The 14,073-nt window shown below is 45.0% G+C and overlaps 1 protein-coding gene across 3 annotated transcripts; it reads right to left on the bottom strand.

Annotated features, from left to right (window-relative positions):
- Nucleotides 1–34: 34 nt before the first annotated feature.
- Nucleotides 35–14,003, bottom strand: si:ch211-166a6.5 (clustered mitochondria protein homolog). 3 transcript variants are annotated; one of them, XM_056419771.1, is made up of 29 exons: nt 13,948–14,003; nt 10,471–10,611; nt 8,592–8,704; nt 8,268–8,439; nt 7,456–7,587; nt 7,223–7,377; nt 6,975–7,129; nt 6,725–6,847; nt 6,463–6,595; nt 5,791–5,883; nt 5,530–5,696; nt 5,198–5,377; nt 4,673–5,110; nt 4,512–4,585; nt 4,290–4,394; nt 4,098–4,198; nt 3,857–4,009; nt 3,702–3,764; nt 3,333–3,565; nt 3,155–3,239; nt 2,891–3,044; nt 2,630–2,769; nt 2,401–2,481; nt 2,130–2,255; nt 1,930–2,039; nt 1,761–1,854; nt 1,550–1,675; nt 1,375–1,448; nt 35–872 (listed from the first exon to the last, which is right to left on the bottom strand). In XM_056419771.1, exons 2-29 carry the CDS (start codon nt 10,514–10,516, stop codon nt 263–265), a joined length of 4,236 nt encoding a protein of 1,411 aa, XP_056275746.1. In that variant the 5' UTR covers nt 10,517–10,611; nt 13,948–14,003; the 3' UTR covers nt 35–262. The 3 variants fall into 3 exon arrangements, with proteins under 3 accessions (XP_056275746.1, XP_056275745.1, XP_056275747.1); XM_056419770.1 differs by lacking the exon at nt 13,948–14,003 and having other exon boundaries at nt 10,471–11,185; XM_056419772.1 differs by lacking the exon at nt 13,948–14,003 and having other exon boundaries at nt 8,592–8,701; nt 10,471–11,185.
- Between the last annotated feature and the right edge of the window lie 70 nt (nt 14,004–14,073).

Here is a 14,073-nt window from a genome sequence, read left to right as displayed (position 1 = left end):
TTCACTTTGGTGGATGTACCCTCAAAGAGCAACGTCACTTTTAAACCAGATAAAAAGTTTATTGTTGAAAACCCCAGCACGCAGCAGTACAGCCCTCTCCCAGCACCAACATCTCCTAAAGGAATACTAAACTCTCCCTTTCTGTTGCCAGCTTCATATAAATTCGATCAAAATGCATCAAAGATCCTGGAAGAGTTTTTTTAATCTTTCAGCAGTTACTTGGAAAAGCTTGACAACAACACTAGTTCTCCTGTTTCTATTCTCACTTTTGAGCGGTTCCATTGGCAGTGACTTCATCTTTGCTGACCGCTGTGTCTACGCCCCCCCCTCCATTGGCTTTTGAAACAACATCCGCCCAGGTTCGTTTACTCTTCGGGTTTGACGGGCTTTCGGGGACGTCGCAGTCACCGTTAACCTCATCGGACACGCATTTCATCTCAGGTTTCATCTCTCCGTTCTCTGTGGCGCTGCTCTCAGCTGTCTGTCCTGCCGCCCTGACCTCTGACTCCACATTCACTATCTTGACCTCCGTATCTGAAGCCGCTCTGTCCCTGTCTTCTGCATCGGTTTTCTCCTCATGCCCTTTCACTTCAGGCGGCTCCACTGCATGAGCATCAACTGAAGCGGTGGCAGCACCCTTCACCGAGGTGTCTTCCACTGGCTGCTCCTGTCGGCCCTCGCTGGGCTTCTCCGCCGCTGGGCTTCCTCCATCCTCGGCTTCCTTCCTGCTTCCTGTTTCTAGATCTGAGCTTTTCTCTTCTCCGTTCACAGTTTCTGAGGCCCCGAGCTTGTTGGTCACATTGAATCCCAGTTCCTTTGCCACCGCTGCCTTTAGTTCGTTGTGTTTCTTCCTATACTCCTGGAGTCCATCTCTATGAAAACAAAGAATTAATGAGTGGCTTCTTTCTTAACAACACACCTGCACCTTTGAGATTGTCTAGAGTTTTCATTTTCTTGTACTAAACACATTTCTTACATTTTTGTAACAGGCACGAAATATTCAGATGGACATTTAAAAAAAAAAAGTCTTCAACATTTTAAATCTATGCCACATTTAGTATTTTAAAGGTCCGATTTGTACTAACAATTACTTTTTTGGGAAGGATAGTTTTCAACATGGAGAACCAAAAAGTATCAAAAATGAAAGTGCAGACCGTAAACCTTTCAACGTGTTGTTATTATATCTACTGTATCATATCATTTATTTTCAATGATGAAGTCACAACAAATATACACACACATATATATATATGAATCCTATGCATTATGAAATAGCTATTAACCAATATAGATGATGGGATTTTTAAGGATTAGGTTATCAGTACCATCTTAAAACATCTAATATTGGTCAAGCTACATTTAAATTATATGTACCTGTGTGTAAGGCTCCGGATCCCAGTCACCAGAGCAATTTGCTCCAGGATATTGTCAGAAGTGGGAGTTAGACACTGAGGACAGAGAGGACAGGGACACCGTGAACACACTTCTTTACTTTGTACGGTCCAAACAGGTTCCTGGTGTCAGGGACCACGTGAGCTCCTGGACAAACCTCCACTGGCGGCTCCACGCCGTCAGCGCCCGTCTGTCGGAGCGAGCGTTCCACCTTCACCGCTTGCTTGGTTATCGTGCACAGAAACTCTTTGCTGCAGAGCGACTGAGGATGGTCCACTCCAAACTGAGAGACAACATGATGGTAAGATGACGTGCACATACAACCCAATCCCTCCCTCTCTGCAACTCTCACACGCCGACATACTGACCATGGAGGTGAAAGCAGCGAGGGACTCTTTCTCATGGCTCATTGCACTTCTGTAGTCTCCCTTGCTGCACATCCACTGGGCCAACAGGTGCTGACTGCACACAAGGAAATGTTAGGAAATAGGGACAAAATACATCAACTTACCTTTTATACACAATATAGTGTCTTACTTGAGAGCGGTGTGCAGATGTAAGGGGCCGAAGAAGGAGGTGTTGAGCCTGAGAGCGTTCTGAAGGAACTTCCCTCTCTGATCTCCAGTCAGCACCAACCCAAGACAGCTCTGCAAGAGAACAATGAGACGGTTGCCATTGTCTCAAAGGTTGTCTGTAAAGGTGTTGTGAGAAGCCTTTGTGTGCTTGTTGTAACCTACATCCAGTGTTGCGATGTAGGGGTGGTCCTCTCCGTGGACCGTTAGCATGAGCAGACGAGCTCTGAGGAGACACTTCTGGGCCAGGGCCGTCTCCCCTCCAGCAAACACATACACACCCAAGAGGGCCTGCACATGACAACAACATCGGAATGATCACATATGGCATACAACCCAAACACAAATGTGTTGTCATGGACCCAGGGGGACAGTTAGGATGCATCTATCTCACAGTTCTATCTCTAGTAGCGGTGCCTTGTGTCGCTGTACTCACATATTGGTGGACAGTGTTGGGATGGTCAAAGCCAAGCACCCTCTCACTGATGACCACGGCTTTCAGCTGGACACTGCGAGCCTTGAGAGCACAGAAAGTCACAGCAATGGCAATAATTCCTGGGCCAGCTTCATGTATATTAATGATTACGATCACTTCATTACGTCATGAAGTGGAGCCAGGCAGTTTGACCGTTCCCTTAGTTTCTGTGTGGATGCAGCGAGCCTACCTCAACGGCCTTGCCCTGCACGTAGGCCACCTTGGCCAACAGGCTGTGGCAATAACAGGCCTCGATGTGCAGGTCGTCACACACCCTGCCAAACAAGTAGGTTGCTTCTTTTAGCTGTTCATGGGCTTGATCCAGCAGACCTGCAGGTGGGGAGCACACAATAAATGTGCACTTTTTATTGACATTGTGTTCTAAGACACCAGTTGAGCACAAGGATTACAGAGACAGGATCATGATGACGAGCCAGCTGCTTTGACCCACCCTTCTGAATGAAGTTCTGTGCAGCTCGGTATGCTTTTGAAGCATCCACAGTTGGCATGTGGATGTGCTTGACAACAGGGAAGATGTTGAGGATGTCATCGGGACCAATGGGAGTTTTATTTTGGTTGTCAAGGACGTAGTCTCTCAGTCTCAACTGGTGAACAAACAAACATACTTTCCCCTTTAATTATACAGCGTCTCTGGGATTTATCAATTTCCTCTCAGTGTACATCACATCGTTATACATGTATTAGTGTCAGTTACCTGTACTCCAGTCTTTAAACAGAACTCTCTGAGCAGAGAGAGCTTCTGAAGGCCGTAGTGCTCCACCAGGTGGTTCGGATTAGAGCTGTTACAAATACAAATTCCAGTTATTCTCGCAATGACTCTGAGCCATTGGGTAGCTAATACCCACAGAGAGAAAACTAAGCTGTGTGCTCACCCCAGGCTGTCAGAGATGTTATACGTTTCAGCTGCATCCTGGCAGACCAGGTTCCACAGCTCGGCCCCTGCCAGCATGCTCCAGGGCGTGCTTTCAGAGGCCCCGGCCACTCGGCCACGCCGCCTTGACTTCTTCTTAGTCTCCTCCAACACGGGGATTGGTGTGAAGTGAGGGACCAAGAGGCAGCACAGGAAGTGACTGACAGCAGCTGAGAGGCTCGGCACGTCCACACCCTGCAAAGACAGAACCGAAGGCTGCGGTTCAACTCAGTTCAGTCTCTCGGGGACTTTTCACACACCTGCCTCTTACTTTGAGGTGTGCAAACATAAGACTGAAAAGGAATGTGCTGGACAGCATGGTGTGAAGTACCTGGAGGAAGTTGTTGAACACCCTTCTTGTTGAACGGGTGAATATTTCCCCGATGACCAATCTCTGGTTGAGAAGAAGAGAAGAGTGTTAGAAAGCAAAGTTGTTATGAGAGAGATTATTTCATCAAGTTTGACCATTTTGAAAATCAAACTCACCAGTATATGCCTCAGTTGCTCCTTTTGTTCCGATTGGCTGATGGTCGTGATTACATGACCCAGGTATCTGAGATTGATGCCTCTTTGGTGTAGCGCCTGTTTCAGAGACTCTCCATCCATTGGCGCCTCATTGCTTTGTAGGCAAAACTCCACCTGCACACACACACACACAGACACACGTAGAGTTGGTTGCATGTTGTTTCTCCATGTGCATCTTGTAGGACTGTATGTAAACACGTACAAAGGCTGGTATCTGATGTGTGATGATGAAAGCAGCAGCTTCCCTCAGTAACCTCTCCTGCAACTTTGTTGACTTACTTTCCCCAGGAGGGAAGGATACTTCTGAAACACCAAACACAGGCTGCGTGTCATACTGTGATCCAGCAAAAGATACGACTGTGTGTGTTAGTGTGTGTGTCGTTTCTCGTGGTACCTGGAGAGAAGACGCTCGGGTTGAAGCGCATCTCAAAGATGATGTCGCTGACTGAGCCCACTTCTTTACAAGCAGCTCGTACTGCGTCAGGGGCTCGAGAATCACCTGCAGGTACAGGAACACTTAAGTAAATACAGAATATATGATGGACAACGTTCTCTATGCGTGTTAACTTTCATTCTGGTATGCATTCAGTCAGTGATCTACTAAAACACATCTTACAAGCTGTTGCACATTCCTCAAAGCCTCCATTCTCGTCCAACGTCTCCCTGACATGCTGAGTGAACTGGGAATGCCTGAATGCAAAAAGCAAAAATCAAAACTTCAACTTGATGGAAAAAATCTTCCAAATTCAAAGTGTTTTTATTTTACTGGTAACTCACTTGTGCTGGACGAAGGCCTGCACCAGCTCCGGCCTCAGTCGACAGAGTCCGTGAGGGAAGCTCCTTGGAAGCCCAGAGGCGGACTGATAATTCTCAGGCCAACCTTCTTTTACACAACTCTTCTTCTCCTGGTCCTCTGCACAGCTTTTATTGCTCTCCTCTTCTTCAGTGACTGTCTGGACTTCTGTCTCCGCCTCTGGGCAGAAGTTGGCATCAGCCGGAAAGCTCCTGAACACGTCCAGTATGTAGAACCTCCCATCAGCGCCCAGCAGTCCCTGAGCGTCCACCGAGGTGAACAGTGGCACTTTGTGATCGTTGGGCCCCACCAGAACATGTCTCTGCAGAGAGAGACATTTGGCCGCCTGAGCCAAGAGCTCGAGAAGCCGTCTGCGTTGGGGGGACTCCTGGGGTCCTGCATTTATCCCGTACAGCAAGCCTCTAGAGTGCAAAAGAAGGAAGACAATTAGCTTGAAAACACAAAAATGGTGGCCTCACGGCGTGATTGTTAACTGATGGCTCCACTACCTTGAGGAGGGAGCAGCTGCCTGGTCCGGATCTGAGCCCTCCAACCCGGGGGCCAGACCCTGAGCAGACAGACGCACTCCTCTGTAGTCGACGACGGCTGTCGGTAGAGTGTGCAACCCCTGCAAATGCTCGATGTCACTGTACGCTTGTACTCCTTTGAACTCCAGCCTCTGAGCGGCCCTGAAAGGAGAAGAGAAGCAAACATTTGGATAATCAGGGAGAAATTCCATGTCAGTCTGTAAACGAAGACAAAACCTCCTTCGATCCTGTGCAGCCACATAACAACATAAACAATGTCTTTAGTGGTCACTGAACATGTGCTCTGCTCTCACCGGCGACCCCTTTCCCCTCCAAAGACGGCGCTTGCTGCCCCTTGGCTCATGAACAGGCCGCCCCACATGAACGCTGGGTCGTCAGCGTTTCCATTCACCGGCTCCACAAAGCCATCGACAACCGTTTCTGCCCCCTGCATCACAGCCCGAACAAATGCACCGTTAACCTGAACAACAAAAAAACGTGTGAAGATTAGAGGGGGAGAAGTCGAAATCAGGCGATAAGAGTCCTGTTATAAGAGAAACTATCGCCGTGGTTACCTGGAGCAGAGCTTTGTCCCTCTGCAGCCTCTCCTCCAGGCTGCGCTGTGGAAGATCTCTCACAGCTTGCAGCTCCTCATTCCAATCCGGAGCCTACACATATCACACATATCACACATAGTTACACATATCACACATATCACACATAGTTACACACATCACACATATCACACATAGTTACACATATCACACATATCACACATAGTTACACATATCACACATATCACACATATCACACATAGTTACACATATCACACATATCACACATAGTTACACACATCACACATATCACACACATCACACATAGTTACACATCACACATATCACACATATCACACATAGTTACACATATCACACATATCACACATAGTTACACATATCACACATATTTACACACATATCACACACATCACACATAGTTACACATCACACATATCACACATATCACACATGGTTACACATATCACACATAGTTACACATCACACATATCACACATATCACACATATCACACATGGTTACACATGGTTACACATATCACACATAGTTACACATAAACACATATCACACATATCACACATAGTTACACATAGTTACACATATCACACGAAAGATCACGGCCACCGGCGCGCCAATGAATATCAACAAACCACGACGCCGTGTAGTGAATCACCTGGGCGGCTGCCTGTTCATCCAGTCCAAGTCGGCCAAAGGTATTTTTATGAGTGCGAGCGCTGCATGGAGGGCCGAGCCAGCTCAGGGTGGGGTAAGGAGTGGGCAGCCGCTCTACTGGAGGTATCTGAGACCTAACAAGAGGAGATGTTGATATTATCAGTTACTGGGATCATTTAATGATTTCAATTTGAAACCCCACTGCTTCTGGAATCTGGCAAAATACTGTAATATTCATGCTCCCTTAATATTGAGGTCGTCACCTATTTTTGAGCGTGGTCAACGTTAGTTTGAAGGCGGGGCTGATGTGACAGAGCAGGTCGGTGAAGCTGTGACAGACTGGGGAAGACTGTGCAGGACGAGGATCAAACACTTCTTCTGTGGATCTGAGATGAAGAGAAGATAATTGATCATTAAACTGAAACACTCGCGTAGTTAACGTCTAATTATATATTCATACGTTTAAACAAGAGGCCTTTCCTACCTTTTCTAGCATACGTTCAATATATTTACCTATTGAGGAAGAACCCTTTAGGAAAAGATGTGATGTCACACCGCCGTCCCTCCATCGTCACCACGGTGATGTACAGGAAGTCTCCCTGCAGCTTCCTGTGTCCTGGAGCCGGGTTCCAACAGCTGAGGGACAAGTCTCTCAGGGAGCCGGGGGCCTGATGAGACGGACATACAGTCACAGAGGGTCAGCGCGTCGGTGTGGACGAGGCCTGGCCTCGTGTGGAACCGGAGTCCAGGTCATCACATACCTCTGGTTGGGAGCTCTGTGGTAGCAGGGCCACGAGGGGCCTCTCTGAGGAGCCAGGGAGGAGGTTCTCATGGAGAGCTCCATCCTGGCTGGCTGTTTCTGTTTTTGTGTTGCTCGAAGAGCGTTTCAAGCTCTTTCCATTCAGTAAGCTGGAGTCTGCAGGTGATGAAGGGAGATCTTCAGTTTGAGCGCGTGGTATCTTTGACCTGTTGTCTCAGTGGACAGTGCGTGTACCTGCTGTTTGTGTGAGGGTCTCCAGGATGCTCGGTGACCGTCCTTCTCTCAGAGCATCCTGAGGTCCAGAGGCTCTCAGCAGCTCAAGCACACGAGCCAGATGGAGTCTGGCTGAGAGCGCGGTGTAGGGTTCTGGAAAGACACGCGGCTGTGTTAGAGATCGTACTGGCCTTCATGAAACTGGGGACGCTCTTTTTAAACAGCCATAATAAACAGGACAGATACTCGACTCGAGGATGTCATGATCACCTTCAAATTAATAATGCGTTATATTTTGCATTTGGGTATCAATTCATCAATGATGTATATGCATACACCAGTCTGAGAGAGATAAACTGCACATAGCAACAGGTTGGCTGCAGCAGTTTGTTTCAGTTACAGCTCGCTGGTGAGAAACTGAAACAGAATTAGTTGGCACACACGTGTTATCTCTGCCTCTGTGAATCTTGTTGTGATGACTCAGACCAGGTGAGTCATCTCTTCCCATTGAGGTGAGAGATACTTCAGTGTGTGTGTGAAATGGAATGGCTGATGGGTGTGATTCTATAATCTATAATTAAAAATTAAACCGTGAATGACGCAAGATAAGTAGGAACATACATGTAAGAGAGTATACAACTATATTATTAAAAGGCCTGACAACAACTTATGGAGTATTATTAGATAATTATTGAAACCATAATTATCCTATTAAAATGATTACACACTTGCATAAGTACTGACATCTAAGTTATTAAAGAAAAGCATGCATAACAATCTAGACTCCATGACCGTAAAGATGAACTAAAAGAGAAGGCTTTCCAAAAACCCACCTTCCACCAGGCGAAGGATGGCTCCCGGTTTCAGCCCCTTGAGGCTTTGCAGTTCTGCAAGGGGGTCCAGGGCCGTGCCGGCGAGCGCCAACGACATGTTGGAACGAGGACACACCTCATCTCTCGACAGCAGAGTCATTACTGTATCTTGAACAAGCCAAAATCCATGGACCTACAAAGACACGTGGTTTAACACGGCAAGTAATGCCAAAATATAGATCATAAACCTGGCAATAACACACCTGTCACCGATGAGAACGGTTCCATATAAATGAATAGAGTGAAGACGGGGAAACGAAAGGGACCAGCAGTCTGGCTCTGTACCTGCAGCTCAAACGGCTCGATTCCTGCTCCCTGGATCTTCACAGGGAACGATGCGTCCTCGTGTTGCTTGGCGCCCGCAGCGTCCGGTCCACCAACCGCGCTCACTCCATCTGCTGGCAGGAGAAACACAACTCACTGAGGACACGCAGAAAGCACCACACTGGACAAGCAGATACTTTAGTTTGTTTTTCCGCCTTCTGCTTATTTCACGTTGGGATAGTTCCCAGCTCACTGATGACGAGCAGCTACGCTGCCGTCTAGAGGAGCGCGTGAAGGCATTAGAAGAGCATCTTGTTAACAATCAAACAGGAATGCTAATCTCTCTAAGAATCTTGAGCTGGAGTGAATAGTCTGTGCGTGTGAGAGTGCCTGAGGCTCATGTATGCAAATAACTGGAAGGGGAAGGGAAAGTGGGGTGTGTCTGCCTTTTTACACACATGCAGAAGCAGAGGGAGGGCAGGTTGCAGCGTGTGCCGTAGCCCACAATGTGAGTAAACCTGTTATATTCGCCTACTGGCCTTCACGTCGTCCCAGGGTGATGGCCCCACCACACCCAGTGCTGACACGAGGAGACGGCAGAGCGCGAAGACGCTAAACTAACAAACCTAAAGCCGGGCAGGAGAGCTCGCTTGCGTTCATGGATGTGTGCACGAACACATCGAACACCTTTGGCATGAACGCAATACTCATTTCGCACTAATCTGTGAGGATTGTCATTCATTCTCCAGTTAATCCCCGGCTCTGGCTGTCAATCTGGAACGACTTCCAGCACCAGTCAGAACCATTTATTGCCTTTTGGACATCCAAGGAATTTGTGTTGGCGGGCGGCATCACATTGGACAAGACAAATAAGACAAGATAACAAGAGTGCAAGAAATATGAAAATGTTCAATTTACAATCGACTGTGGAAGCATTTTAGATGTAATAGTCAATCTGGGGTTACTTTACCAGGGGAAAGCACCCAGAAAATGGCTTCTCTGTTCACAATTGGCTGGAAAGAGCTTCCTCCTCCCTCCTGGGATTCCTGTCTTACTACAAGTAACAGTTCCTTTGTTTTTTTAGCCCTGTTGAGTTTACTTTGGCACTTAGTGATTCTTAAAGTGGGGTCCTAGGACACCCAGGGGTCCATGGGACTTTCCCAGGGTGTCTTCAGATTCATTCATTTAAATTATCAGGATATTTAAAAAAAATTATAACACATTATATGTTAATCTTTAATAGTTTATAGAACATAATTTAAGAAAAATGCAACATCAAATTATTCAAAGGCCCATATAGAGAGTCCCGGGTGTGTTCTCCATCGGGGAAAGGGTCGCTGGCTGAATGTAAAATGATTTCTGCCGTAAACAAGCTGAAGACTTCCCTCTCTCTACGGAATATAGTCATGTTAAATTATGTGCCCACAGATTTAAAGACTCAAGTAATCCCACCTGAAGACGAGAACACACTCCTTAATTCAATAAGTGTGTCTTGTGAAGGGGGAGAAGCAGAAATTCAAAGGCCCAGTTAATAACATGGCAAAGGGAGAAACCATTAAGTGATAGATAAGGTGGCTGGAAAAGAGATGGAAAGTGTTTAACAGGATCAACAGCTGCACACAGGGATGTGAATACGAGCTAATCGTTGCCTTCTTGGTCCTTATTAAAGAAACGAGAATGTACAGCACGCGTCTGTGTGAATACATTCACCACTTTAGAGTGGGGAGCAGATTGAAAAGATGGCGAAAGAAAAGCACAGCACCAGCCATGTCCAGAGCAGCAGGGCAGTGCTAACCCTCCAGCGGGGGAGGCACCAGATGAAGAAACGAGGAAGAGGAAAGAGGAACAACTCGACACAGAGAAAGAGGAGCATGAACGACACACCGCGGGGGCTCCTCACCAGCCTTGGCCTGATTTCTTCCTCCTTTCCTCACTTTGTCCTTCATGGCTGCGCGTTGTAGTTTCTCCTGAGCTTTTTCCTCTTGAGTTCTGACTCCTCTGTGCTGGAAGCCGCTTCCCCTCAAGGTCTTGCTTCAAACTGCTGAAGGAATGCACAAGCGACGGAGAGAGAGGGAGGGAGAGAGGGAGTAGAAGTGTGCAACTGGATTGTTCGAGCAGAGTGAAAGTAGATGGCAGTCTGCTCAGGATTGTGACTCCTGCTGCACTCTACAAGGAAAACTCGTTCAAGCTTATCTGTTCACTCGTGTAAAACAGCCACACCCTCTATTGCTCCACACGGGCTCATTACTCTGCACGGCTCTCACACTTCGTTGGACTGGGTGTGTCTAATCAACCACACGACTTCTGACAAAAACGACCGTGTTACAAATGGCATACTGTTCATTTAGTGAAGTCATGTATACATGAAGCAAAGAGACATGAACTCCTCGTTTTACTCTCATCCAAGGTCAAGGGATTCTTATGGATGCATCCTCTGTTTGTTACAGAGCAGACCGAAAACACGAAGACATTAAACATGCAGTAAACGACTGCGGTCAACTCAGCCGACACTCGGATCTCCGTGGTCAACTCAGCCGACACTTAAATTTCTGTGCACCTATAGACTGATGTTGACGGTAAACGCATTCGATCGGGAGCGCGCGAGGGTTTTGATAAAGTTAGCGGAAGGATTCACGTGACACAACTTCCGGTTTTGCAAAGTTAGCGGAAAGAACTACGTGAAACAACATCCGTTTTTCAAAATAAGATGTCAACAAATCATACACAAGCATATACAAGTAAACAATTAACTGATTTTGAATCTTTATAGATCGTTTCTGAGATTTAGCTTAAATTATGCTAACATTAAAACGTTTTACTGTATCAAGGAAGAGTTTATAAAAATAAAACTCAGACTTTTGTATGTTAAAAAATTCAATAAAACTCAGACTTTTGTATGTTTAAAAATTCCTGTATATAGATTTCCCCAACAGTTCCAGGAAATGAATGATGCAGCTGTGTTCAGGACAAGCTGTGTTCTTTCATGTTTGAAGTGCTTTATATACGTTTTTCCTCATAATGCCCGGCATTGACTGATGCAGCTGTGTTCAGGACAATCCAGACTTCCATTATCCTGGGAATCAGACATATCTACTGTCCCAATTGGGAGATATCTCAAATTAAAAGTCCTAAATGTTTAAAGAAATCGGTCATTTCTTTCATGTTGAAAGAAATCGGTCATTTCTTTCATGTTTGAAGTGCTTTATCTATGTTTGTCCTCATAATGCCCGGCATTGACTGGTGCAGCTGTGTTCAGGACAATCCAGACTTCCATTATCCTGGGAATCAGACATATCTACTGTCCCAATTGGGAGATATCTCAAATTAACACCCAGTGCAGCAAGATGGCAACAGCTGTGGGTTGGTGGTAATCATGGTGAGATTAATATTACTCTAAGACCAAGCTTTTCCCAAATTAATATTTATCAATTCTGTATTTTTGATTTTAGTTGGTTTAACAGTATCTGCAATCGCTCACATGTACATCACATATTGTGCCATTGTTTAGATGGCAAATGAAGTCATGGAGGCCTTCCCAATCATGCCAAACATGGTATTTGGCACGACAATAAAAGAAATGGAAGATCAGCGGAAACAGTTCGCTCTGAAAATATTGAAAGCATCAGGTGAGTGAGAACTTTTGCTGCCCATATTTTTTTTGTGTAGTACTCAAGATCTAATAAGTGTATTTTTATCTTAGTGTTTGAATCGGAGTACAAATGTTCGATGTGCTCGGCCAAAAAACCACCCGGTCCAGGGCCTGCTTTCACTGACTGGGTAAGTAATTATTTAACTCGCATCATTGTTTGTTTGGGCAATTTGAACATATTATTTGAAAGATAATAGAGGGATTACGTTCAACAAGTAATGGAGAATGACATGCAACAAAGAGCTCTGGCCGGAGTCCTACCAGTTCATCATCCGTTTTAGTCTTCTGACTGCATGATAGTGTTTATTATTTTAAGATTGTTGACATCATGTGATGGTGCGCTGATAAATGATCAAATGAGGAAAAAAAACAGTTTAAAAAAAAAGGCTATTATTTTGAAGGTAAGATCATTTTAAAATAAAATGTATACATTATTATTTTGGCCCCCAAACTGTTGAACATTGTAATAAATGTAGCACATGGTGTAATTCAAAAAAAATGTTTTAATTGCAAAACATTATTATATTAAGCTCCAAACTGTTAACATTATAAATAACAAAACAGCATGTAACCGTGGTCATGTTAAAGGTGATTAATTTCCCCTCTTTTTTTTAGATTCAGTGTGACAGCTGTTCCCGCTGGTTCCACAGCCAGTGCGTCGGAATGGACACACAAACACTTCAGGAAGCAGCAAATTCCAACTGGAACTGCTGTCTGTGTCCCTAATTATTGCACGATTAGTCGAATAAAAAACGACGTCCTGAACACATCTGCCTCAGTCATTTCCTGGGGTTATGAGGAAAAACATATATAAAGCACTTCAAACATGAAAGAAATGACCGATTTCCTTAAACATTTAGGACTTTTAATTTGAGATATCTCCCAATTGGGACCGTAGATATGTCTGATTCCCAGGATAATGGAAGTCTGGACTGTCATGAACACAGCTGCATCATTCATTTCCTGGAACTGTTGGGGAAATCTATATACAGGAATTTTTTAACATACAAAAGTCAGAGTTTTATTTGTATAAACTCTTCCTTGGTACAGTAAAACGTTTTAATGTTAGCATAATTTAAGCTAAATCTCAGAAACGATCTAGAAATATTCAAAATCAGTTAATTGTTTACTTGTAAATGCTAGTGAATGATTTGTCGACATCTTATTTTGAAAAACGGATGTTGTTTCACGTAGTTCTTTCCGCTAACTTTGTAAAACCGGATGTTGTGTCACGTGAATCCTGCCGCTAACTTTATCAAAACCCTTGCGCGCTCCCGATCGAATGCGTGTACCGTCAACATCAGTCTACAGGTGCACAGAAATGTAATTGTCGGCTGAGTTGACCGCAGTTGCAAACGGGTGTGTCGATATATCTCAAGATGTGGTTGTAGAGGCAAAACCACAGCACACACACACCGTCACGTATCTCAGTCCAAACCAATCATTAACATTTCGGGCGGAGCAGGTGATCACATGCTGTATCGATCCACACGCCACCCGCCAGCAACCCCATAGCAACGTTCCCTGGTGTTGAGCTACTTTTAAGATGAATATTCACTTAATTATTTGAAGTGTTTGACATAATAGTAGTAGGATTTTAAAAGAAACACACAATCCCTATCATAAAAAAACATACATTTGGGGTAATAATCATCATAACTACTAAGTGTATAACAACAGCACGTCACATTTACTGAATTAATATTAAAAAGTTATAGTTATTTTTACCTTCAACTTTATGTGTTACATACATACTTTGTACGCCTCCCGTGTTCTCAGCAGAAAGAAGAAGAAAAACAACTAAAAAGAAAAGCATTACCAATTCGTGACGTCAGCTTAACATTTGGAGGCGGT

The sequence above is a fragment of the Pseudoliparis swirei genome, chromosome 7 (assembly GCF_029220125.1).
Source record: "Pseudoliparis swirei isolate HS2019 ecotype Mariana Trench chromosome 7, NWPU_hadal_v1, whole genome shotgun sequence".
Lineage (NCBI taxonomy): Eukaryota > Metazoa > Chordata > Actinopteri > Perciformes > Liparidae > Pseudoliparis > Pseudoliparis swirei.
This window is presented reverse-complemented; position numbering and strand designations above follow the sequence as displayed.

Coding starts and splice junctions, on each gene's coding strand:
- si:ch211-166a6.5 (XM_056419771.1), bottom strand. CDS start 10,516: ATGAAGGACAAAGTGAGGAAAGGAGGAAGAAATCAGGCCAAGGCTG. Junction 2,256..2,400: donor CCAACACTGTCCACCAATAT/GTGAGTACAGCG, acceptor TGTCATGTGCAG/GCCCTCTTGGGTGTGTATGT. Junction 1,855..1,929: donor CATCTGCACACCGCTCTCAA/GTAAGACACTAT, acceptor CCTTGTGTGCAG/TCAGCACCTGTTGGCCCAGT.